This window comes from Eretmochelys imbricata, chromosome 11, assembly GCF_965152235.1.
Source record: "Eretmochelys imbricata isolate rEreImb1 chromosome 11, rEreImb1.hap1, whole genome shotgun sequence".
Lineage (NCBI taxonomy): Eukaryota > Metazoa > Chordata > Testudines > Cheloniidae > Eretmochelys > Eretmochelys imbricata.
Genome location: NC_135582.1, coordinates 18,264,251 through 18,285,039, shown reverse-complemented (window position 1 = coordinate 18,285,039; position 20,789 = coordinate 18,264,251). Strand labels below are relative to the sequence as shown.

Genomic DNA, 20,789 nt, shown 5'->3' with positions numbered 1-20,789 from the left:
AATGTGATGAAACAAATCACAAATAATAAATATCCCAAAACATCGGAGCGGTTGGGACACATTCAGAATTTTTGGATCATATTCTGCTTAGGAGGAGATAAAAAATGCCCAGCTCTATATTTTAAAGTTTCCAGTGACCCTGCAATATGTGTAATATTTGAGCTGCAAGTTGGGTCTATCATATATATTTCAGTCTTAACAAATGAACAGTTATGTTTGTATATTATTGTATGAAAGGAATCAGTTAAATTCAATCATAACATTTACAATATCTGTCTCATCCACAGAAAATATGGGTTACTTTAGCTGTGCTGTGCATGTGACAAACAAGTGATGCACAGATGGCAAAATCCACACCCAGCCACGATTAAGGGCACATCTCTGTGTGTAGAAGAGTAACACCTTGTAATGAGCTAATACACTGGCTGAATGATCACCTGGAAAAGTATCAAATTTATGAAGATTTTCTACAAAACAGAATAGCTAACAAGAGACAGCTAGACTCCTCAGTTCTTGCCTAGTTCTTAATTGCCATGAATGTGGCTTTGACTTAAGATCTAATGACCCACAACTGCAAACAGTAGCACTGAATAGTGCTTACCACTGTGAACAGACCAGCTGATGTTAATGGACTTCTCATGGTGGTAATGCAGACCAATTTATATCCAAAGCCTGAAGAATCAGAGCCCACAAATACAAAATCAGAAGTTCCTACCTACCCACTCTTCATTATTCCCTTTTTTGTTTCTCGACAAATGTCATAGTTAGCTTAAGAGCAGGATATTTCCCAGCATAGTTGGACTAGAGACCCATCTTATTCAATTGGGGAGCTTTTTATCTATACTGAGCATCTATTATTAACACTAGTGGGGTGCAACATATTGAGCTTTACAATCACCGAGCTTTGATTCACAGAAGATATATTTAACAATATTAGTTATAACTTTTTCCTTTCTCTTCAGCCTGGACAGTTGGACTCAACCTAGCTTAAGCAATATAATTTTTTAAAAACTTATTCACAGTTTCTATCTTTTCTGTTAAATAGGTGGCATAAAAATACATGATGGTGCACAATAGTATACACAGGTTTTATTGGCATTTCTGTGGATCACCTGTTTTATCACTCATGCATTAATCTATTATTTCCTACTCATGCCAATAAAAACCTGTAAGCCATCATGTGATTACTCTCATATACAGAGATACATATATAATACATACATACACACACACACACACACACACACCTGTACATACAGCTACAAAATCCAAACACATATTAAATATTTTATATATCGTAAGAGTCTATTTTTAAAAAAGTGAAGCATTAGAAATCTTGTAGACTTGGCTAGGAATTTACTGGGGGCTGATCCAAAGCCCACTGAAGTCTTTCCTTTGAGTTCAACAGGGTTTGGATCAGGGTCTGCTGCATTTGTTTTATTGTTATTTCTTTGCTCTCTCATATATATGTGTGGCCTTGATAACCTTCAGTGAAAAAGAATCTTACAAAAATTCTGATGAGGCTCATATTCAATTTCCGGGATCTGAAAGGAACCCCTTGTTACCCCTTTCAGCTGCAGTAAGGTTAGGCACAATGAGCAGATGTTCATACGCCTCGCAGCTGATTGCAAGGCAGACTAGCCATAGATAGAACAATACAGAGCACAAATCTGGCATGAGCAAATACGGTACAGATTTTTTCAAAATTTATTAAGTTATAGAAATGTTTCTCTGCTTTTATCAGCAGATAGTAAATAGCTGAAAAGTCTAATAATTTATGGTCCCTGATGGCCCTATTTCATCTCCATTTTCATGAGGAATTTAGAAACACAGAGCCAATAAAAAAATCAAGTACATACAGCCTATAACATTTCCAACATGGCCAATCTCTAAATTGGATTCCCCAGATATTAATACCATTCCCCTCTCCACTTTCTAAAGGATGCTGTAAAAGCATTTTGTCAGCACCATAGATTATACTGACTCCATTTTATAATACGAGTTAGACGGTCTGTTTTATATCAAGGAAGGTGTGTTTTTTAAAAAGACACTCTTCAGCTCTATGTTTTCAATATTAATTCTAAAATTACTTAAGCGGGTCCATGTTGATTCATGACTTTGATTTTTCAATGAGTGGTGGTGATGATTGGAAACACTGCCGATCCAGACGCTGACAGTTGGAGCTAGACGCTGGAACGTATACCGTGAATAGTAAGCCCACATATTTCCTATGCACATTAAAATGACATTATTCCCTAATAACACTTCCCGTGCAGGTGCAAAAATTCTGAACCGCTGTGATTCTGCGTAGGCTGGTTTTCAAATCATCATTGGTAACTAAATCCAGTAATGTAATATAAATCACAGACATAACCAAGCAGTGTATTTGTATAATTAAACAGACAAAAACATGTTAAGGACATAAAGGTTTAGTGACACAATTAGAAAAAAGCAGGGAAACTCAGAGTCAGGCAAACATTTCATCATCTTGTGCACACACTGCCATAATGTGTAACATTACACAGTAATTTAGTCTTTAGTAGAGTAGCTGGGCTTAAAAGACTGATTCCACAGCCTTCACAGTTGCAAAAGCCATACTAAGAGAGTATAGCTAGCAATAGATCATCTCTGCATAGAGACAATGTGCAGTATTACAGAACTAGTAGCTAAGACTGATTATTAATTAACAGCTGCATCATGTTTTCATGTCTATTTTAAAAAAATAATTAGCAAAATCACATGTGGTTCTATAAGCAGTTCACAAAAGCCTGACACATGTTCTTCATGGCAGGGACTACATACCTTACTATCTTTTCTGAAGCTTCTAGGCACTATTGTAATATTAATGTTAAATAATAACTGCAGGACTGGTTCATTGTCTTTTAAACTGGCTGGCTGCCTCTCACATAATTCATTTTTAATTTCACTGTGTGTGTTACAAACTGGCAATATACAATACTCATCTATAAGCACCTTCACATTTGATGCTACATATATGCTGCTTGAATTCACTGGTCTTTTGCTGGGTACAATGATTCATCTTATTAGCAGCACCTACCAATGGCACATTAAGGAGAAACAGACACAGTATTCAGTAATAGTTCAGAGGGACACAGTGGCCAACAATGGAGCAGCTGATACAAACATAGGGCCCGATGCTTTGAGATTTTGAGCATCCTCAACTTCCATTGCCTTCATTGGAAGCTGAAGCAGCTTAACACCTTGCAAATGATAATTCAGCTTCTTGCACAATAAAGTCTTTGTGAACATAAGGGCTAAAAAAAGGTCTGTGAAGAGCTGCAGTGTATCATCTAGTAGGAATGATAAGAGAGAAGAGGAAAAACACATGTAGCTGGGAAGGTGTTTGAGCTGGGGCTAGATATTATTCCAGCTCCATGTGGGTAATTGAAAGCCAGCCCGGACGTCTACTAACACTTCAGATCAGTTGCCCCAGTGTTGCAGGCTTAGTTGTAGCTGATATAGAGACAACACTGGACCAAATACCTTGCTGGCTTTACTCCAATGACATCTTTGGAGTTGTGCCAGCAGAGAATTTGGCCCACTATCACCAGAGTTATTTTAACCTGACACACTTCCCACTGCCAGAATACCTGAGGTTCAGATTGCTTCTCCTGCAGAAAGGGTAGCCATGGAAGACAAATGAGAAAAAGAGACAAAGATACAGAACTGGAAAGATAAATGAGTACAGAAATGAAGACACGCAAAAGAAAAAAGAAAAGGAGTACTTGTGGCACCTTAGAGACTAACCAATTTATTTGAGCATAAGCTTTCAAATAAATTGGTTAGTCTCTAAGGTGCCACAAGTACTCCTTTTCTTTTTGCGAATACAGACTAACACGGCTGTTACTCTGACACAAAAGAAAGGTCTTCATAATGACCGACCCAATGAAAATCTGTTTTGGCGACGACTTTTCAGCAGTCTGCTGAGTTAGTGTAGCTTACGCACATGTTCCCTCAGTCAATCTGAAAAATAAAATGGAAGTCCTTGCAACGTTTATGGAAATAGGAGTTAGCATACATACATACTAGTTGTTTTCCAAATTAATTAGTTCCATCATTTAACTCTCATTTTTTCCTCTTCTTAGTACCCATGGCCTCTTTTAATGGGTTATAAGAGAGCTAAAATCCTACATCTTACCTTTTTGCACTCCTTCAACATAAAAATGATCTGGTCAGCTTTGCTGAAAAAAAGCCCATATTTCTCTTGGGCATAGACCTCCGATTCCCCGCTTTGGCTTGGAGCACATTTTTACTGCTGAGTTTCAGTTCCCTGCAAAGTAATAGTTTTAACACAATATCCTTACTGCCAGCAATGCAAACAGCACCCCAACGATTATAACGGTTCTCTTTCTTTGGGCTATGAACCTTTACTACTGAAAGATCTTCTTGATGTGACCTGGAGAGATAGCGAGGCTGTGCTGCAGGAGCAAAAGCAAGAAAAATGTTTTAGAAATACAACTTTTTCTCTGGAAAGTACAAAATGTGAACATCCTTACAAACAAGAGACAGGCAGAATTAAAAATAAGTAAGAATAAATCAGTCTGGTGAAAGTTAAAAAAATAAAATAAAACGAGCACTTGTGGAATTAAGACTGTTCTCTCTTGTTTGTATTACAGCAGCCATTGGGGAGGCCCTAAACTGGGAACTGGACTCCCTTGTGCCAGGCACCATGCAAACATGTCAGATAAAGTCTCTATCCTGAGGGTTTGCAATATAAAAAGAATACTATCTGAAACATTAGTGGTTCATAGTTACTTTGAGTCAAATTCTGCTTGTCATATCCACTTGAGTAGTACTATTAAAGTTAATAGAACTGCTTACTTAAGTAAGGCAAGCAAGTTTTGGATCTTGTAGGACAGGAAAATTAAGGGTAAATCACACCAGAACTCCAAATGTGCCCAGTACAGAGCAGAAGCAGACTTAACATCTACAGTACCAGTCAACATGTAGTGATCACATTGATCAGATATTGCTACGGTTATGCATCCAGTGTGGCTATTTCTTCACAACTGCTTTCTTATATATGATGAATGTGTAGCCTTTATGGTTTTGTGTGTGAAATAAAGAAAATACCGAGCATTATTTACTATCAGGAGTAATTTCAATGAGACTTAGCCTGGTAATAAGCACAACAAATGGCATTTCCGGGATTAAGCTCTACAGAACTGTCTAGGATATGTCTTTAAGGCTGTGAATTACCTTAATGCTCAGGATACAATACAAATATCTGAAACTGGTAGAGAACAGAACAAATCCCTGTGAGCATTTTAGTTATTGTGTTTTGTATGAACTACATTTCTGTTTATAGCAGTAACTCTTACATATACACAGTTGATGAATGTAGAAAAAAATTGTGTATTTCTGACAGATTTTAAAATAGCATTTTAGGCACTTTGTATTTTAACTAAGCCAGAGAGTAATTTGACTGATATCGACAGTCTTGTTTTATTCCACATGGTGTCATCGCGGTTCAGTGACTATTCTAATGAACCTGAAGAATGCTGATAAAATTGATTCCAGTATATGAAAGACATCTTACTCAGTACATGAGGAGAAAAAAAACTAAAACAGTATCCATGAACTGGCGAGTTTAAAGTAAAACATTTATACAGATTGCATTCAGATGCATCGCTACGTTTTTTCTGAAACCTTAATTGTGTTGCAACACATCTGCTGCTATCAAAGCAAATGTTTTGTGAATAGTAATTACCAAGGGCTTCATTATATACCCTGTTAGGCACTGTGTCAGTGCATTCAATTTGCCAAAAAGCCAGTGGGATGATATTTAGGTAGGGAAAAGTCTTGCAATAGGTGTTTCACAGCAGTCAGACTATATCAGATAAATTTGTGCTCTCACTTACACTGGAGTAGTTACTCCAAATTTACTCTGGTGTAATTTATAGCAGGATTTGCCTGTTTCCTTGTGGGGGTATCTACAAGTCTTTACAAAATTGTAGCAAATCATTGCAGGTCTCACTGAACACTATTAATGTAAGTGAGTAATCCCATTGGCTCTAATGAGACTACTCATTTGAGTAAGTGATCAACAATATAACGAGGTACTTTAGAAGGGAAAATTGCTATATTATCTTGAAGATTAAATGAAGATTTAAATATTTATTTAAATTAAATTTAAATATTTAATTTATTTAAATTAAATACGTAAATAAATGGTATTCTATTATTGTTTAACAGTGCGATTAATTGCGATTAATTTTTTTAATCGCTTGACAGCCCTAACTTCAACCTCTCCTGAGCTGTAATTGGCAGAAAAACTGACCATAAATTGGCGTTTCAGAGAGTAGTTCTTGGCTCGTCCTTTCTGAACTATATTATTTTGTAAACTGTTTTGTTTCCTAAAAGACTCCAACAAACTTGTCTTTCTGTCATTTTAGCAAACCAGCCTGGCAAACTATGAATGTGCATTTTCTTTTAAACTGTTTCTTTGTGTCCCTGCACTCTGTGTCCCCAATTTAGAACATATCCAAGCCTTTCAGAATTCTACATTCTATAGGCCACAGAGACCACATGAAGCTAACTCAGCTTCATGGGTTTTTCATTAGATCTTTGCCGTTACCTGACACAGCTGCAGTGATAAATTATCCTGGGCTCATAATGATTTGTTGACTGCTCAGTGAGCTGCTCATATATTAACTTTCACACGAGGGGCTGCAGAATAAACACAGCACAGTCTCTTTACTTAGGCTGTGTCAAAGGAATAACACCTTTATTTTTGGGTAAAACGAAGTGAAGAGTTTAAATTTTAACATACCAAATAAGAAATATGATTTACTCCCATATTTTACAAGAAAATGCACTTTTGTTTGTTTTTTCCACCATTTAATATGGTGCATTTAGATTTTAATTTCTTTTCGAGAGACTTAAAAATAAGGGGAAAGAGAAATATTTAGCACTCCAGCCTTTCTGAGCAAACATATCCAGTTATTATAGAGCAATATTGTAACTTTGCCAGCCTACATCAAATAGTATGACTTTCCTGGTGCAAGTGCTGGAGGAACCAACTAGGGTCAGAGCTCTTCTTGATGTGCTGCTCACAAATGGGGAAGAATTAGTAGGGGAAGCTAAAGTGGATGGGAACCTGGGAGGCAGTGAGCATGAGATGGTAGAGTTCAGGATCCTGACGCAGGGAAGAAAGGAGAGCAGCAGAATATGGACCCTGGACTTCAGAAAAGCAGACTTTGACTCCCTCAGGGAACTGATGGGCAGGATCCCCTGGGAGAATAACATGAGGGGGAAAGGAGTCCAGGAGAGCTGGCTGTATTTTAAAGAATCCTTATTGAGGTTACAGGGACAAACCATCCCGATGTGTAGAAAGAATAGTAAATATGCCAGGCAACCAGCTTGTCTTAACAGTGAAATCCTTCCTGATCTTAAACAAAAAAAAGAAGCTTACAAGAAGTGGAAGATTGGACAAATGACGAGGGAGGAGTATAAAAATATTGCTCAGGTATGCAGGAGGGAAATCAGGAAGGCCAAATCATACCTGGAGTTGCAGCTAGCAAGAGATGTTAAGAGTAACAAGAAGGGTTTCTTCAGGTATGTTAGCAACAAGAAGAAAGTCAAGGAAAGTGTGGGCTCCTTACTGAATGAGGGAGGCACCCTAGTGACAGAAGATGTGGAAAAAGCTAATGTACGCAATGCTTTTTTTGCCTCTGTCTTCACAAACAAGGTCAGCTCCCAGACTACTGCACTGGGCAGCACAGCATGGGGAGGAGGTGACCAGCCCTCTGTGAAGAAAGAAGTGGTTCGGGATGATTTAGAAAAGCTGGATGAGCACAAGTCCATGGGGCCGGATGCGCTGCATCCGAGAGTGCTAAAGGAGTTGGCGGATGTGATTGCAGAGCCATTGGCCATTATCTTTGAAAACTCATGGTGATCGGGGGAAGTCCCGGACGACTGGAGAAAGGCTAATGTAGTGCCAATCTTTAAAAAAGGGAAAAAGGAGGCTCCTGGGAACTACAGGCCAGTCAGCCTCACCTCAGTCCCTGGAAAAATCATGGAGCAGGTCCTCAAGGAATCAATTCTGAAGCACTTAGAGGAGAGGAACGTGATCAGGAACAGTCAGCATGGATTCACCAAGGGCAAGTCATGCCTGACTAATCTAATTGCCTTCTATGACAAGGTAACTGGCTCTGTGGATGCGACGTAACTGGCTCTGTGGATGAGGGGAAAGCAGTGGACATGTTGTTCCTTGACTTTAGCAAAGCTTTTGACACGGTCTCCCACAGTATTCTTGCCAGCAAGTTAAAGAAGTATGGGCTGGATGAATGGACTATAAGGTGGATAGAAAGTTGGCTAGATTGTCGGGCTCAACGGGTAGTAATCAATGGCTCCATGTCTAGTTGGCAGCCGGTATCAAGTGGAGTGCCCCAAGGGTCAGTCCTCGGGCCGGTTTTGTTCATTATCTTCATTAATGATCTGGAGGATGGTGTGGATTGCACCCTCAGCAAGTTTGCAGATGACACTAAACTGGGAGGAGAGGTAGATACACTGGAGGGTAGGGATAGGATACAGAGGGCCCTAGACAAATTAGAGGATTGGGCCAAAAGAAATCTGATGAGGTTCAACAAGGACAAGTGCAGAGTCCTGCACTTAGGACGGAAGAATCCCTTGCGCCACTACAGACTAGGGATAGAATGGCTCGGCAGCAGTTCTGCAGAAAAGGACCTCGGGGTTACGGTGGCGAGCAGCTGGATATAAGTCAACAGTGTGCCCTTGTTGCCAAGAAGGTCAATGGCATTTTGGGATGTATATGTAGGGGCATTGCCAGCAGATGGAGGGACATGATCGTTCCCCTCTATTCGACATTGGTGAGGCCTTATCTGGAGTACTGTGTCCAGTTTTGGGCCCCACACTGCAAGAAGGATATGGAAAAATTGGAAAGAGTCCAGCGGAGGGCAACAAAAATGATTAGGGGACTAGAACACATGACTTATGAGGAGAGGCTGAGGGAACTGGGATTGTTTAGTCTGCGGAAGAGAAGAATGAGGGGGGATTTGATAGCTGCTTTCAACTACCTGAAAGGGGGTTCCAAAGAGGATGGATCTAGACTGTTCTCAGTGGTAGCTGATGACAGAACAAGGAGCTATGGTCTCAAGTTGCAGTGGGGGAGTTTAGGTTGGATATTAGGAAAAACTTTTTCACTAGGAGCGTGGTGAAACACTGGAATGGTGGAATCTCCTTCCTTAGAGGTTTTTAAGGTCAGGCTTGACAAAGCACTTGCTGGGATGATTTAGTTGGGGTTTGGTCCTGCTTTGAGCAGGCGGTTGGACTAGATGGTCTCCTGAGGTCCCTTCCAACCCTGATATTCTATGATTCTATGAAACAAATTAAGAACACCAAATAAAATCAGGAGTTAAGGATGAAATTCCATCCTTAATATATTCCATTATATCCTGGAATTCTAACTCCTGCATATGGTAATGAGCATCACTTCTTGTTTGTAGACAACTGCAATACTTAAGGATAATGCAGCACATTAAAAACAGAATTCCCAGACTTACCTTTGAATGTCCAGACTTTTATCCTGCTAAGTAGGACTTCTAGGGTCCAGATATCAGACCTGACCTCTTAAAATGCAGCCATGCTTGTGCAACACCTACGAAAGGACTGATCCTCTGTTGACATCAATAGGAATTCTGCTCAAGAAAAAACGTGCAGGATCAGTTCCTAAACTGGGAATTGTAAACATAAGTACCCATTTGTGGGGACAGTGACATATTTCACACTGTGTAACTTGCACAGACAAATGCCTTGTGTCCATATTTTAATGGATACAGTTTACAATAGTCACCCTGCTTTTTTTGGCCTTGAATGTATTTTTAAACTTAATTTGCCTTGTGTGAATTTCCGTTATGTATTTGTTTAAAAGGAACAAATAAAACCATACTTCATTGACTTTTAATCTAAAGACTTAAAGAATTTGTAAAATGCATCTTATTGATTCAAATGACCCTCATGGTTTCCTTAGACTTCCATGAATCTCGCTCATCAATATATGGTAAAGGACTTTTTACAAGAAAGAAGATGCTTTTCAATCACTATTCACATCTGATATATTTAAATATCATAATAGACTCCTGCCATTGTTACACTCAAGTCATTTCCCACTACAGAGCTATTGGTTTGAGTAGTAGATAGGTGGAAGAATGTTAGAGCAATGTTTTTTTGCTACTTTTAAAAAATGTCAATGTTCTAAAAATCCTTTTGTCACACCTCAACCTAAGCAGGTTCATGTCTGGTTAATATTTGGATGGAAGATTTCTGAGGGAAAATAGGTGCTGCAAGAAGTAATGTTAGCAATTCAGTAAATTGAACTCTTTCCTCTGAGTGTCTACTGTTCAGAACTAATACCTGAGTGTGGGAGCAGGGCACTATGCTGCTGGTAGTTTATTACAGAAGAGAGAAAAAACTAAGGTCCTTAAAAATGCCATGACACTCTTGAGAAGAGTAGCAGCATTAATGTCAGCAAGAAAGGTAGCAGCATTAATCCCAGTAACAGGGCAGAATTTCAGCACGGCTAATTCATTACCCTCAATTCTTCAGCTCTCCTGGCAATTCAGCTAGATATGGTATGCTTTTTCACTGCACTTCCATCAAGTGGTGTGACGTGTGGGCTGCGCTCCTTCCCCAGAGGTGACTACACTGATCAGTTCTGAGGAAAATGGTTCCTATATATCACGGAGAATGGTTAAGCATTTCGCTCAACACACATGAAGAAGGGGAGACAATTCAAAGATTCAAAAATCAGATGTAATACAAATAAAGCCACGTCAGCCACACAGTGTGGTGGTGATCTTGAATGCTCTGACTTTCCAACATTTTTTTTTATTTGAACTTTAATTCCGAGTTTCCTGCCTTTCAAATGGTTGAAAAGTTTTTTTTTAAATTCAACATTCTAAATGAGGTGATTCTCTGAAGTAACCGACAATTCTTCAGAACTTTTGCCCACTCTTAAAGTTGTTTTGCTGGGGAATATGTACACTAGCTATGGATGAGATTCATTGGGCAATATCACTACGCTATATACTAATTTCTGTGAGCATTCACATAGAGAGAAAGAGAGAGCGCTACTATTTGCTGTGGGCCCAGTCCAATTCCCATTGTAGTCAGTGGAAAAACTCCCATGAAAAGTCTTCAGTAGGTTTTGAATCAAGTCTCAGAACTGCAGTGATCCTCCTTTGTACATTTTGGCTATGTCTACACTGCATGCCTCTTGCGGCAGTGTGTAGGGTGTGGATAATTACATGCTTCAGTGAAATGCAGACTTTGTCCACAGGGTGGTGTGTAACTTTCCCCACTGCAGGGAGCTTCTGGAACCTTTCCCCTCTGACGGAGTCTTTCATTGTGGCAGGGAAAGGTTCACTGCCTGTCCTTCCCTGCTGTCTCCCTGGTGATGGCGTCTTTCCCAGCTGCTGGAGTCTTTCCCTGTGGTGGCGAAAGACTCCAGCAGTGGGGAGGCAGTGTGCCACTACACTGCTAAAGACTGTTTACACTACACTGTTTCAGAGTAGCAGCCGTGTTAGTCTGTATGCTCAAATAAATTGGTTAGTCTCACGAAAGCTCATGCTCAAATAAATTGGTTAGTCTCTAAGGTACCACAAGTACTCCTTTTCTTTTTACACTGCTAAAAGTATCAGTGTAGTTGCGGCAGGCAGTACTTATGTGAGTAGAGAATCCTGTAGGGTACATACACCCAGAGGATTCAGCAGTGTCTTTACTCACCCAAGCGGTGCATCACCATCTACACTGCTAGTTATATCCATGCTAGTGGGGCTAGCCATATATGTACTCTGCACACAACCAAAAAGAGAATGCCACGTAGACGTACCTTTTTATATGTACTTCTGTAGACAACTTCCCATCTGGCTTGCAATTATTTAGTAATGTGAGCTGGCTCATCCAGACTCATAATAGAGAACCAATGAAATTGTATTTGCCTAGCACCTTAGTACTAGCAGACTGCACTAGTATCTGGAAACATTTTATTTAGTTGCAAAGTAGTCAAATAATTGTTAGCAGATGGGAGTTAACATGTACTATAGTTTTTATAGTTTGGATGGTTTGAAAATAGATATAAAGCTAGTAAACGAGTAAAATTACAGTACTATTATTTTGTATTACAGTTAAAAATTTGTGTTAATTTTTCAAGGCTTCTTCATTTTGCACATTTTTTTCTTTAAGTGGAATTTTGTATGATTTCTAGTCTAGACAAGATTTTGTTTCCTGGCAAATGGGTAGTTCAAAGAAGATGATATAGCTTTGTTGCAGACAAATTAATGTACTCAGGAAGAAGAGAGAGGTGTACTTTAGCCATTAAGTATTGTACTATACACGTAAAGATACTCATGAATTTTGTATGGCTGCAGAGTCTCACAGCCGATATACTATCTTTGCAAAATAAGATGACTGAATGCTGACTCAAACCAACAGACAAAACTACATTTCTCCCTGCTACTGACATTTTAATTATTATGTCATTAACATCTCTTACCCATTTTGTCCCACTATTTCTCCCTTGTATTCCTTTTCTTTTTTACTGTTTCAATTTAAGTAGAAGCAGAGGGATCTTTTATGACACAATCATAACCAACCCAAATCTTTAGACACAGTTTCAATTGAACCTTTATATGTGTTCAAAACAGTTTGGTTAAGATCCCAAGTCATGCACCACTTACCAGTGGTCACAGGTTTTCCAGGGAGCAAGACAAACAGCTCAAGGATAGATTACATTGTGTTTGCTTCTCCTGGTATAACCAATGGTACAAGGCACTGGGAGTTGGGTTTGCTGAGTTGGGGTGAGAGTACTTGCAGTGTTCAGAACAACCCCAAACTGGGCAACACTGGCCAAGAAAAAGATGCAGCTAATGTGGCCAAGGCATGCACTGATTCAGTGAGCCCGCTAGGCAGTCTCTGTGTTGTGGAGCCCTTGGTGTCAGTTAAAAGTGCCTTCCCCAGAACTACTAAGGGAAGGCATGGTAGAAACAATATATCCCCTTCCCTGAGGGAGAATCCCCTAGGGTGGAGCAGTGCCTATTGATACAGGGAAGTGTAATTTACAGTCTAGAGTAGCAGGGGCAAATTGATTCCAGCACATGCATTTATATTGGCTGGGGTTTAACCTGTCAGGAATAACAATAAAAGTTTCCCCCTAACTTTTGTTTTAAATAAAAAGTCAGCAGCATGGTCCTGCATGAAATAAAGATGTGCCATCCTGGCTCTGCCACTGACTCAGTGGGTGGCCTTAGGCAAGTTGCTCAATCTCTGTGGGCCAAATCTGCTCTCAATAAATGACACAACTCTTTCTTTACACCTATGTGAGTAGAATTTGGTCCCTGGTCTCAGCTTCCTCATCCATGAAATGTGAACAATCACACTTATGGTACCTACCTCCTGGATTTATTTAATGTGAGACACCTTACATCAATGCTAAATTATGAAATAAAATATCTAAAACTACACATGAAGGTGATATTGAAAATAAAAAAACTTTTCCACCTCATACTGAGTGTAGAAGGTCCTGATTATATTCCTTTTCACTGATTCATTCCGATGAAGTGAAATTATCAATCTAGGAGAGTTAATCAACTATTGAACCAGGAGCTTTTAGAAAACCCGTGATGAGATGTCTCACTGTCCCTCTATTTTCTCCTTTGCAAGTCTTCACTCCCCTTCGGAAATGATCTGCTTTGCTTTCATTATTACATCTCCTCTGGAAATCAGACTTGTCAGTGTAAAACCATGCAGGCTGATGACCACCTAGTGCTCCAGATCTGCATAGAATCCATCCTACTTGCTTATTCCTCTACCTAAAGGTTACTGGCAGATCTTGGGTACTCTTAAAATGCACAAAGCAGACGTCTGGGAGTGGTGTGCAAAGGTGGGGTAAAGCGCCCAGTTGTACACTTTCCACCATGTACTGTGGTAGAGCACACTAAGAGGGCCTGCTCAACTTACCCCAGGCTGCAAACACCTGAAAAAGCCGAACACCTACTCCAGGACTAGTGTAGCAAAGTTGTGTCCTCCTTTCCAGTTACCAAGTCCCTGTTACCCCATCAGCAAGAAGGATGCGTGACATACGAGCCTCTTTGTTGGCGCTGGACCACTGCAGGAGCATCCTGGCATAAAGGTGATCCTCACTGCATTCTTTACTCAAAGTTTCAGTGGCCAGAGATTGTCAAGGGGGTGGTGGAAAGTGGCCTCAGTGCACTTCAGGATCTGGCCCTCTGCTTATGTTAGTGAACGAAGTGCTGGAATGCTGCATCTACCCCATTGCTGCACCTGCATTTCTTGACCTTAGCAGAGCAATGCAATCACATTGCAGTCCCTAAACCGAGCTTGATGTGAATGTAACATGTTTTGCCAAACTGCCAGATGGGCTGATGTCTAAATTGTTAAAAATAGTAGCACAGTGCTGTTCTAATTATAGCATCCTCAGATTGTTCTAACAGATAGGTGCCAAGACACTGAATACCGGACAAAGAAAATTGCTACTTTCTTTTAGCAAAATTTAAAGAAAAATATATTTGTAGCAATCCGATTTCTACAAATATTTAGCGTTTTAAATATTGTACTGTTTTAAATTTGCTGTTGCTGTATTTTATATACTTCTTATGTACCGACTACAGAATACTTCTAATAAAGTAGATTTACCAAGAGAATCAAACTGAGTATTGCTATAAATGTATTGATACTGTAATGGATGGATTAGTATTTGGGTGCACCACTTTCCTCTACTGGAAGGAATCAGCTGTGTGTCCATGCCCTATACTACTAACTGCAGAAGGCGAGTCTCTTCCAATTCAAAGAGGTGGGGCCCTGTGTTTTTGAATCAGAAATAGGAGTTTTGTCTCTGCTCTTGCTTTGAAATTGGGAGTGGCCATTGTGTGCATTGTAAGTCTGAACTATGACTACTTCCTGTTCAAAACGTGCTTGTTTCACTGTTGCCTCATTCTCTCTTCATCCCTCTAGCTCCCTTTGTTTGCCTTCTTCACCTGTTTTGTTTTGGCATACAACAAGATTGTATTTTTTTGGGTAGGGACTGCCTTTGTACTTTAGTTCTGTGCATCACCTAGCACAATAGGACTCTGATCCCTGTTTGGGGCTTCTAGGCATTACTAGATCCATGGACATCCTGTAAGATAATAAAACCTGAAACATCGCTCTTCTGGTTACCAGTTGGGATTCATAATCTTCTCTTCCTTCAAGTTGGAGAAGAGACAACTGCAGCTCAGGTGTCAGGTTCCTGTGATGTTACCATCTAGATCCTCCAAATATCTTCCCATCATCCTCTAGTAAGAAAGGGGATTTAGACTGGAGAGGCCTGTCCACACAGAGTCAGAGCTATTCTTGCCAAATCTTTTCCAACTATTGTCCAGCATTTAAGAAGTGAAAAGGAATTGGGATTCTCTTCTGGTTCCAGCCTTTAATCCAAACCCTCATTCTTTAGCTCCTCCATATCAAGGATCATTAATTGTGTTGTTAATCAGAAGGTCTGAAAGCTCCAAATAAGCTCTCAACTTTTCTTTCTTTTCAGAGCCTGTGTCATCTTGGGTGTGATATTTCTTCTTTCAGCTGTATGTATAGTGGTCAAAGCCATCCATGACCTTGCGATGAAGTTGCTCCCAGAAGTGGTAAGACCATTCTTTTCTTTATGATGCTCTCCTAGTTCCCAGTCCTGCAATGGGCTGCAGGACGGCAGACCCTGCACCCTCATGAATTCCTATTATATTTAGTGGAGCTCCAGCAGGGGAAGGGGCCTGCCTGTGTAGACACCATTGTAGGGTCATGGTCTTAATGTGATATTTTTTCCATACTGTAAGGTATAATCTCCTGCTGAGGTACAAGTATGACCCACATTAACATTACAGGCCAAATCCTGCTCACTTTGATCATGTAAAGCTCCTGTTGAGGGCTGTAGGAGCTGATGTAAAGTGAGTAGGTTTGGACCTTAATGATGGTATTCAAGTGAGGTCTCTCTAGCCTAGGTACATTTTTTAATGAGGAGAATGTTTCCACAGCGCAAGACCCAACCAACTTGGGTGTATTGTTTTTAAAGTGGAAAAATATTTGGGGATTGCATTTTTTGTTTTGCAGCTCCTGCCTCCACATCCAGAGACACGTGCAGGTGGCAGGAGAGAAACAGGTGAGGGAAGCATGCTTTAGCTTCCGCTGGGAGAAAGAGCTGGCTCTTCTAGCTGTCCCACCATGGGCATCGCAAAAGCTTTTCTCCTCCTCCCTGCTTTCAGTGCAGCTACAGAAGCCCGCCCAGCCTATCAGAGCAACCTTTGCCAGCAGCCCTCTCTTTCAGCTCAGTGCTTCCTCCCTTCCAACAGCACTCAGAGTCAGTCCCCCACATCCCTGTCTGTCCAAACTGGCTGCTCAATGGGAGAGCCGGAGGGCACCATTTCTATCAGCAGAAGAGCTTTCCTAGCCTTTACTGGCCCAAATATCTACAGCTGAACAAGCCCACAGCCCAGTGCACATGCTCAAGTTAGGATTGGGTGCACACACAGCTCTCTGAACACACCTGATTTGGGTGCTTCCAACCCTGCACACATGCAATGTGGGTGTGCACATAGACATGTGCAATGTTACTCTAAAAATTTGCCCGGGGCGTTTCTTTGCCAACTTCTCCTCTCCCCCCACATCATCAGATCAGCACCCTGGCCACCTGCTTTAACTAGGAGATAGAGGCAGGCCTGGAAACTACAAAATACAATCTCAAACTATTCTCCACACTTTTAAAAACACAAGTGGTCTACATGGGGTTTTATTCTATGGAAACTTCTTTGTGGTTGGGCAAAAACCACTAAATTAAAAGTCTACATGCAATACTTTATTGGGAGTTACATACTCATCAAGAGTAGAGCAAGCCCTGGTGGGCTTAAGTATTATATTTCCTTTAATTAGAAAGAATATTCACATCTAAATATATGCTCCTGGATGTACGTAACAGCAGCAAGCCATGCAGGGAGGCTTCTGTAAGAGGCAGAATAACCATCTTATGGCAGTATAGCGGTCTATGGCAAATGAATTTGGAAGGGTTAGCATATTTCTCTGTGGGCAAATGTCTACAGTATAAAAACCAATTAGATAAGAGAGCCCAAAGAGTGAACTGGCATGGAAATCACACAGACTAGAAGTAATGCTTTTAGATTAGGGTCATCTCTCTCAAATGGGCCTCAGTTCAAGGGAAGTCACCTATATTAGTCTCAAAGTTCCTTACATTCATACAAATTTGGTGTCTCCTCGCTTTTATTTTTGAAACTTCTTTACATCAGAAATAAGGAATCTTGAAAGTGGGGTTGTAAAATGTTTGTGCCCTAAAGGGATGAATCTCCCAACATTTGGGGATGTGATTTTTTAAAATTTGTTTTGCATTGGAGTGAAAACACTAGACACACACCTACCCCAGAATAGCCAATAGCCTGGTTAGGACACTCACCTAAGATTTGGGAGATCTGGGTTCAAGTCCCTGCTGTGCCTGGGGCCGAGCACCCAAATCACCAGCTGTTGGGGGCGGGGAATCAGACGGTCTGTCTCTATTTCAGTGAATCAGCATTTTCTGAAGAAAAAATTGTTTCACTGAAGAATTCTAGTCTTCTTTAGCGATATTAGTCTGATGCCTTTCATGAGTGCTGCATTCACATACACACACAGATAAAAGTGACAACAGGGAAATGTAGCTAGGCTGGTTGAGTGTGTGGCCACCTAATAATATGGCAAGCACCACACATACACACACGCACACTTAGGAGTTTTCAGAATGTGAGAGACCAAAGAATTTTACCTGGAAAGCTGTTGCTGTTAAAATGCAAAAAAACAATGCTGTTGATATTTCTCTCTTACTGTTCAGGGCCATTTATAATATATGGCAGGAATTCTCCTTTGCAAGTCTTTTCATATTTCAGGCTCTCCATGTACAACCAATTCACTGAGAATTTGCATGGCACTAGGAGTCAAGTGAATATATGGGCAATCCAGGAATTAAAATGGAAAGTGTGGAGACTGAGAGAACAACATTACACTAGAGATATTGCTGCCCATAATCTCCAGTGGGGCGATTTGCCTAAAGGCTGCAGGACTCTAAATATTTAGTGGCAATTACTCCTCTTTCATAGGGACCCCACTTCAGATCGAGTGGTGCTTAGTTCTTCTGTGCCTGAATCTAATACTGATTCTATCCGTTGGCTCATATTAATAGCTCTGCTTTAGCTGCTCAGGCCCTATCCCAGGGCAGACAGTTCCTCCTCCCAACTGCATGGACCTTTTCAAGGGACAGATATGTTTTCTGTGTAGTTCTGCAGCTCCCAAAACAAAACAATGAAACAGTGTCTTCCATTAATGGAAAACCTGCTTAAATGGAATGAACTGTCCCCACCAGCATGTCCTGATGATGAGGATTGTTCTATATTGGTATCTCTATAGTGATGCCTGAGGAGGAGGTTTTGTTTGCTCTTCCTTGGAGCACCAGCTAACGTGTAGTTTATATGACTGATTTATAGTATCAATATTGTTATATTTTGTGGATATATTATCACCTCATAGAGCTATAATGTATGCATCTACATGGCAACTAGATCTGGGTGAATTTTTGGGCAAAATTTATTTGCTGGAAAATGCCATTTTAGGTTCCCTGATACAATTAGAGAATTAGGGTCAAATCTGGCGAACAGTTTTGACCAAAAATTGACTTACCTAAAAAAGACAAAATGTTTTGTTTAGACTTCTAAAAAATGCAATATTTCAACTTTTTGTTTCAAAATGATGTTTCACTTTGAAATATGACTAAATTTGTTTTAAAACAAAGGGGGGGGGGTAGGTTAAAACACACCTGAAAATGAAATGAAACTAAAAAAACCCTTCAAAATAATTGCATTTTGGTTCAAGCTAAATGTTTTGTTTGACCCAAACTGAAATTACCTTTTTAAGTTTCAGCAAGAAAAACTGAAAAATTTCCAGTTGGAGTTGACCTGAAATGTAATTCTTTTTGGATTTTTCTGTTCAGCCGTCACACCAAAATGTTCTATTATTCACTCAGCTCTAGTGGCAAAGGTATTGAGTGGTACAGCATAATCTGCCCCGTCCTTCATGCACAGCAGCACAATATCCAATTCCATGTCAAGATGGTGACTGTGAATACAATCTTTGGGGCTGATTCTAATCTTGTACTGGCGTTCCATTGATGTCAGTGGAGTTACGGTGGTGATGTGAGAGCAGAACATGCAGGGCCAGTAACCCCACAAAAACCAGAGGCATTACACCAGTGTAACGAGGTCCAAATTCGATCCAGACTATATAATCCAGTGCAAATTGCACAGGGGAGCTACACTGCATGGCTTTTTGTGTGTGTGTGTGTGTGTGTGTGTGTGTGTAATTTATACTCAGATCTGCCTTGCCTGGAGCAGAGGTCATACAGAGCAGAGGGTAACTTTTTAAAACATTGTGTGAAATTTTAGCAGCATGATTCTGATTTCAAGGGGAATCACGTGGCTAAAACCCCCATATTGCCACTGGAAAATGCAACCCTTCATGTTCAAATGTTGAGCACAAAACTATCATTGTCAGTCTGTTTTAAGACAGGGAAGGTTCAGAATGTGCAGCCCTACTTTTCTTTTGGACATAATTTGCATGGCATTTTGTGTGAAAAAAAATGGTAGATTGAACCATTGCTGGAAGTACAAAGCTTTATTTTTCATCTTTGATATACACGGTAAATTACATAGACTTTGTCAGGATTATATATACAAAGTGGAGGGGGCAGATATAATTTCTTTGAGCTCAACTCCAATTTGCATAATTTTTAGAACAAATAATTGAAGATATGAACAAGTATTGAATGAGAAATGTATCAAATAATTATGTATCAATTTGTTAATTATAAGCTGTCTTGGTTAAATGCCTCAAAGGGTAGTCAGCCCCCTCTGAATTGTTCTGAAATAATTATGCTAACCTTATTGCATGTATAATATGGGTCATGCCCATATTATACATGCAATAAGGTTAGCATTTCCTGCTATGTATAATATGGGTCATTTCATTCATCAGTTTTTAATGTGCCAGTAAGATAAAAGGCATTTCCTCAGAATGAATGTGCAAGATCCTTCATTGAAGGATTGACCTGTTCTTGAAACAGATTTCAGAAAGGGAAAAATTAATAGTGTGCTTTAAGTAAAAAGAAGAACAAATGGATTTCAAAGTATCAATGACTAAGGAGTCATCCCTCAGTTGCTTGACATAGCCGCATGCAGAAATGTTTTGTGCGTGGCATTTTGCTTTGGATTAGATGGAAATGTAATCTTGATTTTTTTAGCTATGTTACATGATGGATTTCTGCCGTAGAGTTCAGTTATCTCTTTGCTAATTCCAACCAAGATTAAACGAGTCCTCGGAGAATGACAGATTTATAAGCTAATGCAAATATCCTGTTTCAGGATCCCATCTTGTAAGGTGCTGAGTGCCACATCCTCAATTTAGATTGATTTACAGTGGAGGATGATCTGCCCCATTTTTATACTTGTATTTTGAGACTCCTAAGCAAATTTAGAGATTTCAAAAGCTGATAAATAAACAACAATAAACCCCATGAAGTGGCTTGCAGTGGAATGCTTTCCATGGAGGTCATGGCTTTTTGCAATACTTTTAACATTTCAAAGCCTTGGTATATGCTATATTTCTGGTTTTTTGTTCCCTTACCTAATGCGCCTGGGACCGTGCGCTGATTACTTATGAAATGCCTGAAGGGC

At 40.0% G+C, this 20,789-nt stretch overlaps 1 protein-coding gene across 1 annotated transcript in view; it reads left to right on the top strand.

Annotated features, from left to right (window-relative positions):
- Positions 1 to 20,789, top strand: part of TMEM163 (transmembrane protein 163) — a 150,954-nt gene that overhangs the window by 94,587 nt on the left and 35,578 nt on the right. Inside the window, exon 5 of the mRNA XM_077830606.1 lies at positions 15,578 to 15,674. Coding sequence (XP_077686732.1) covers positions 15,578 to 15,674 — 97 coding nt within the window. The remainder of the gene's footprint in view (positions 1 to 15,577; positions 15,675 to 20,789) is intronic.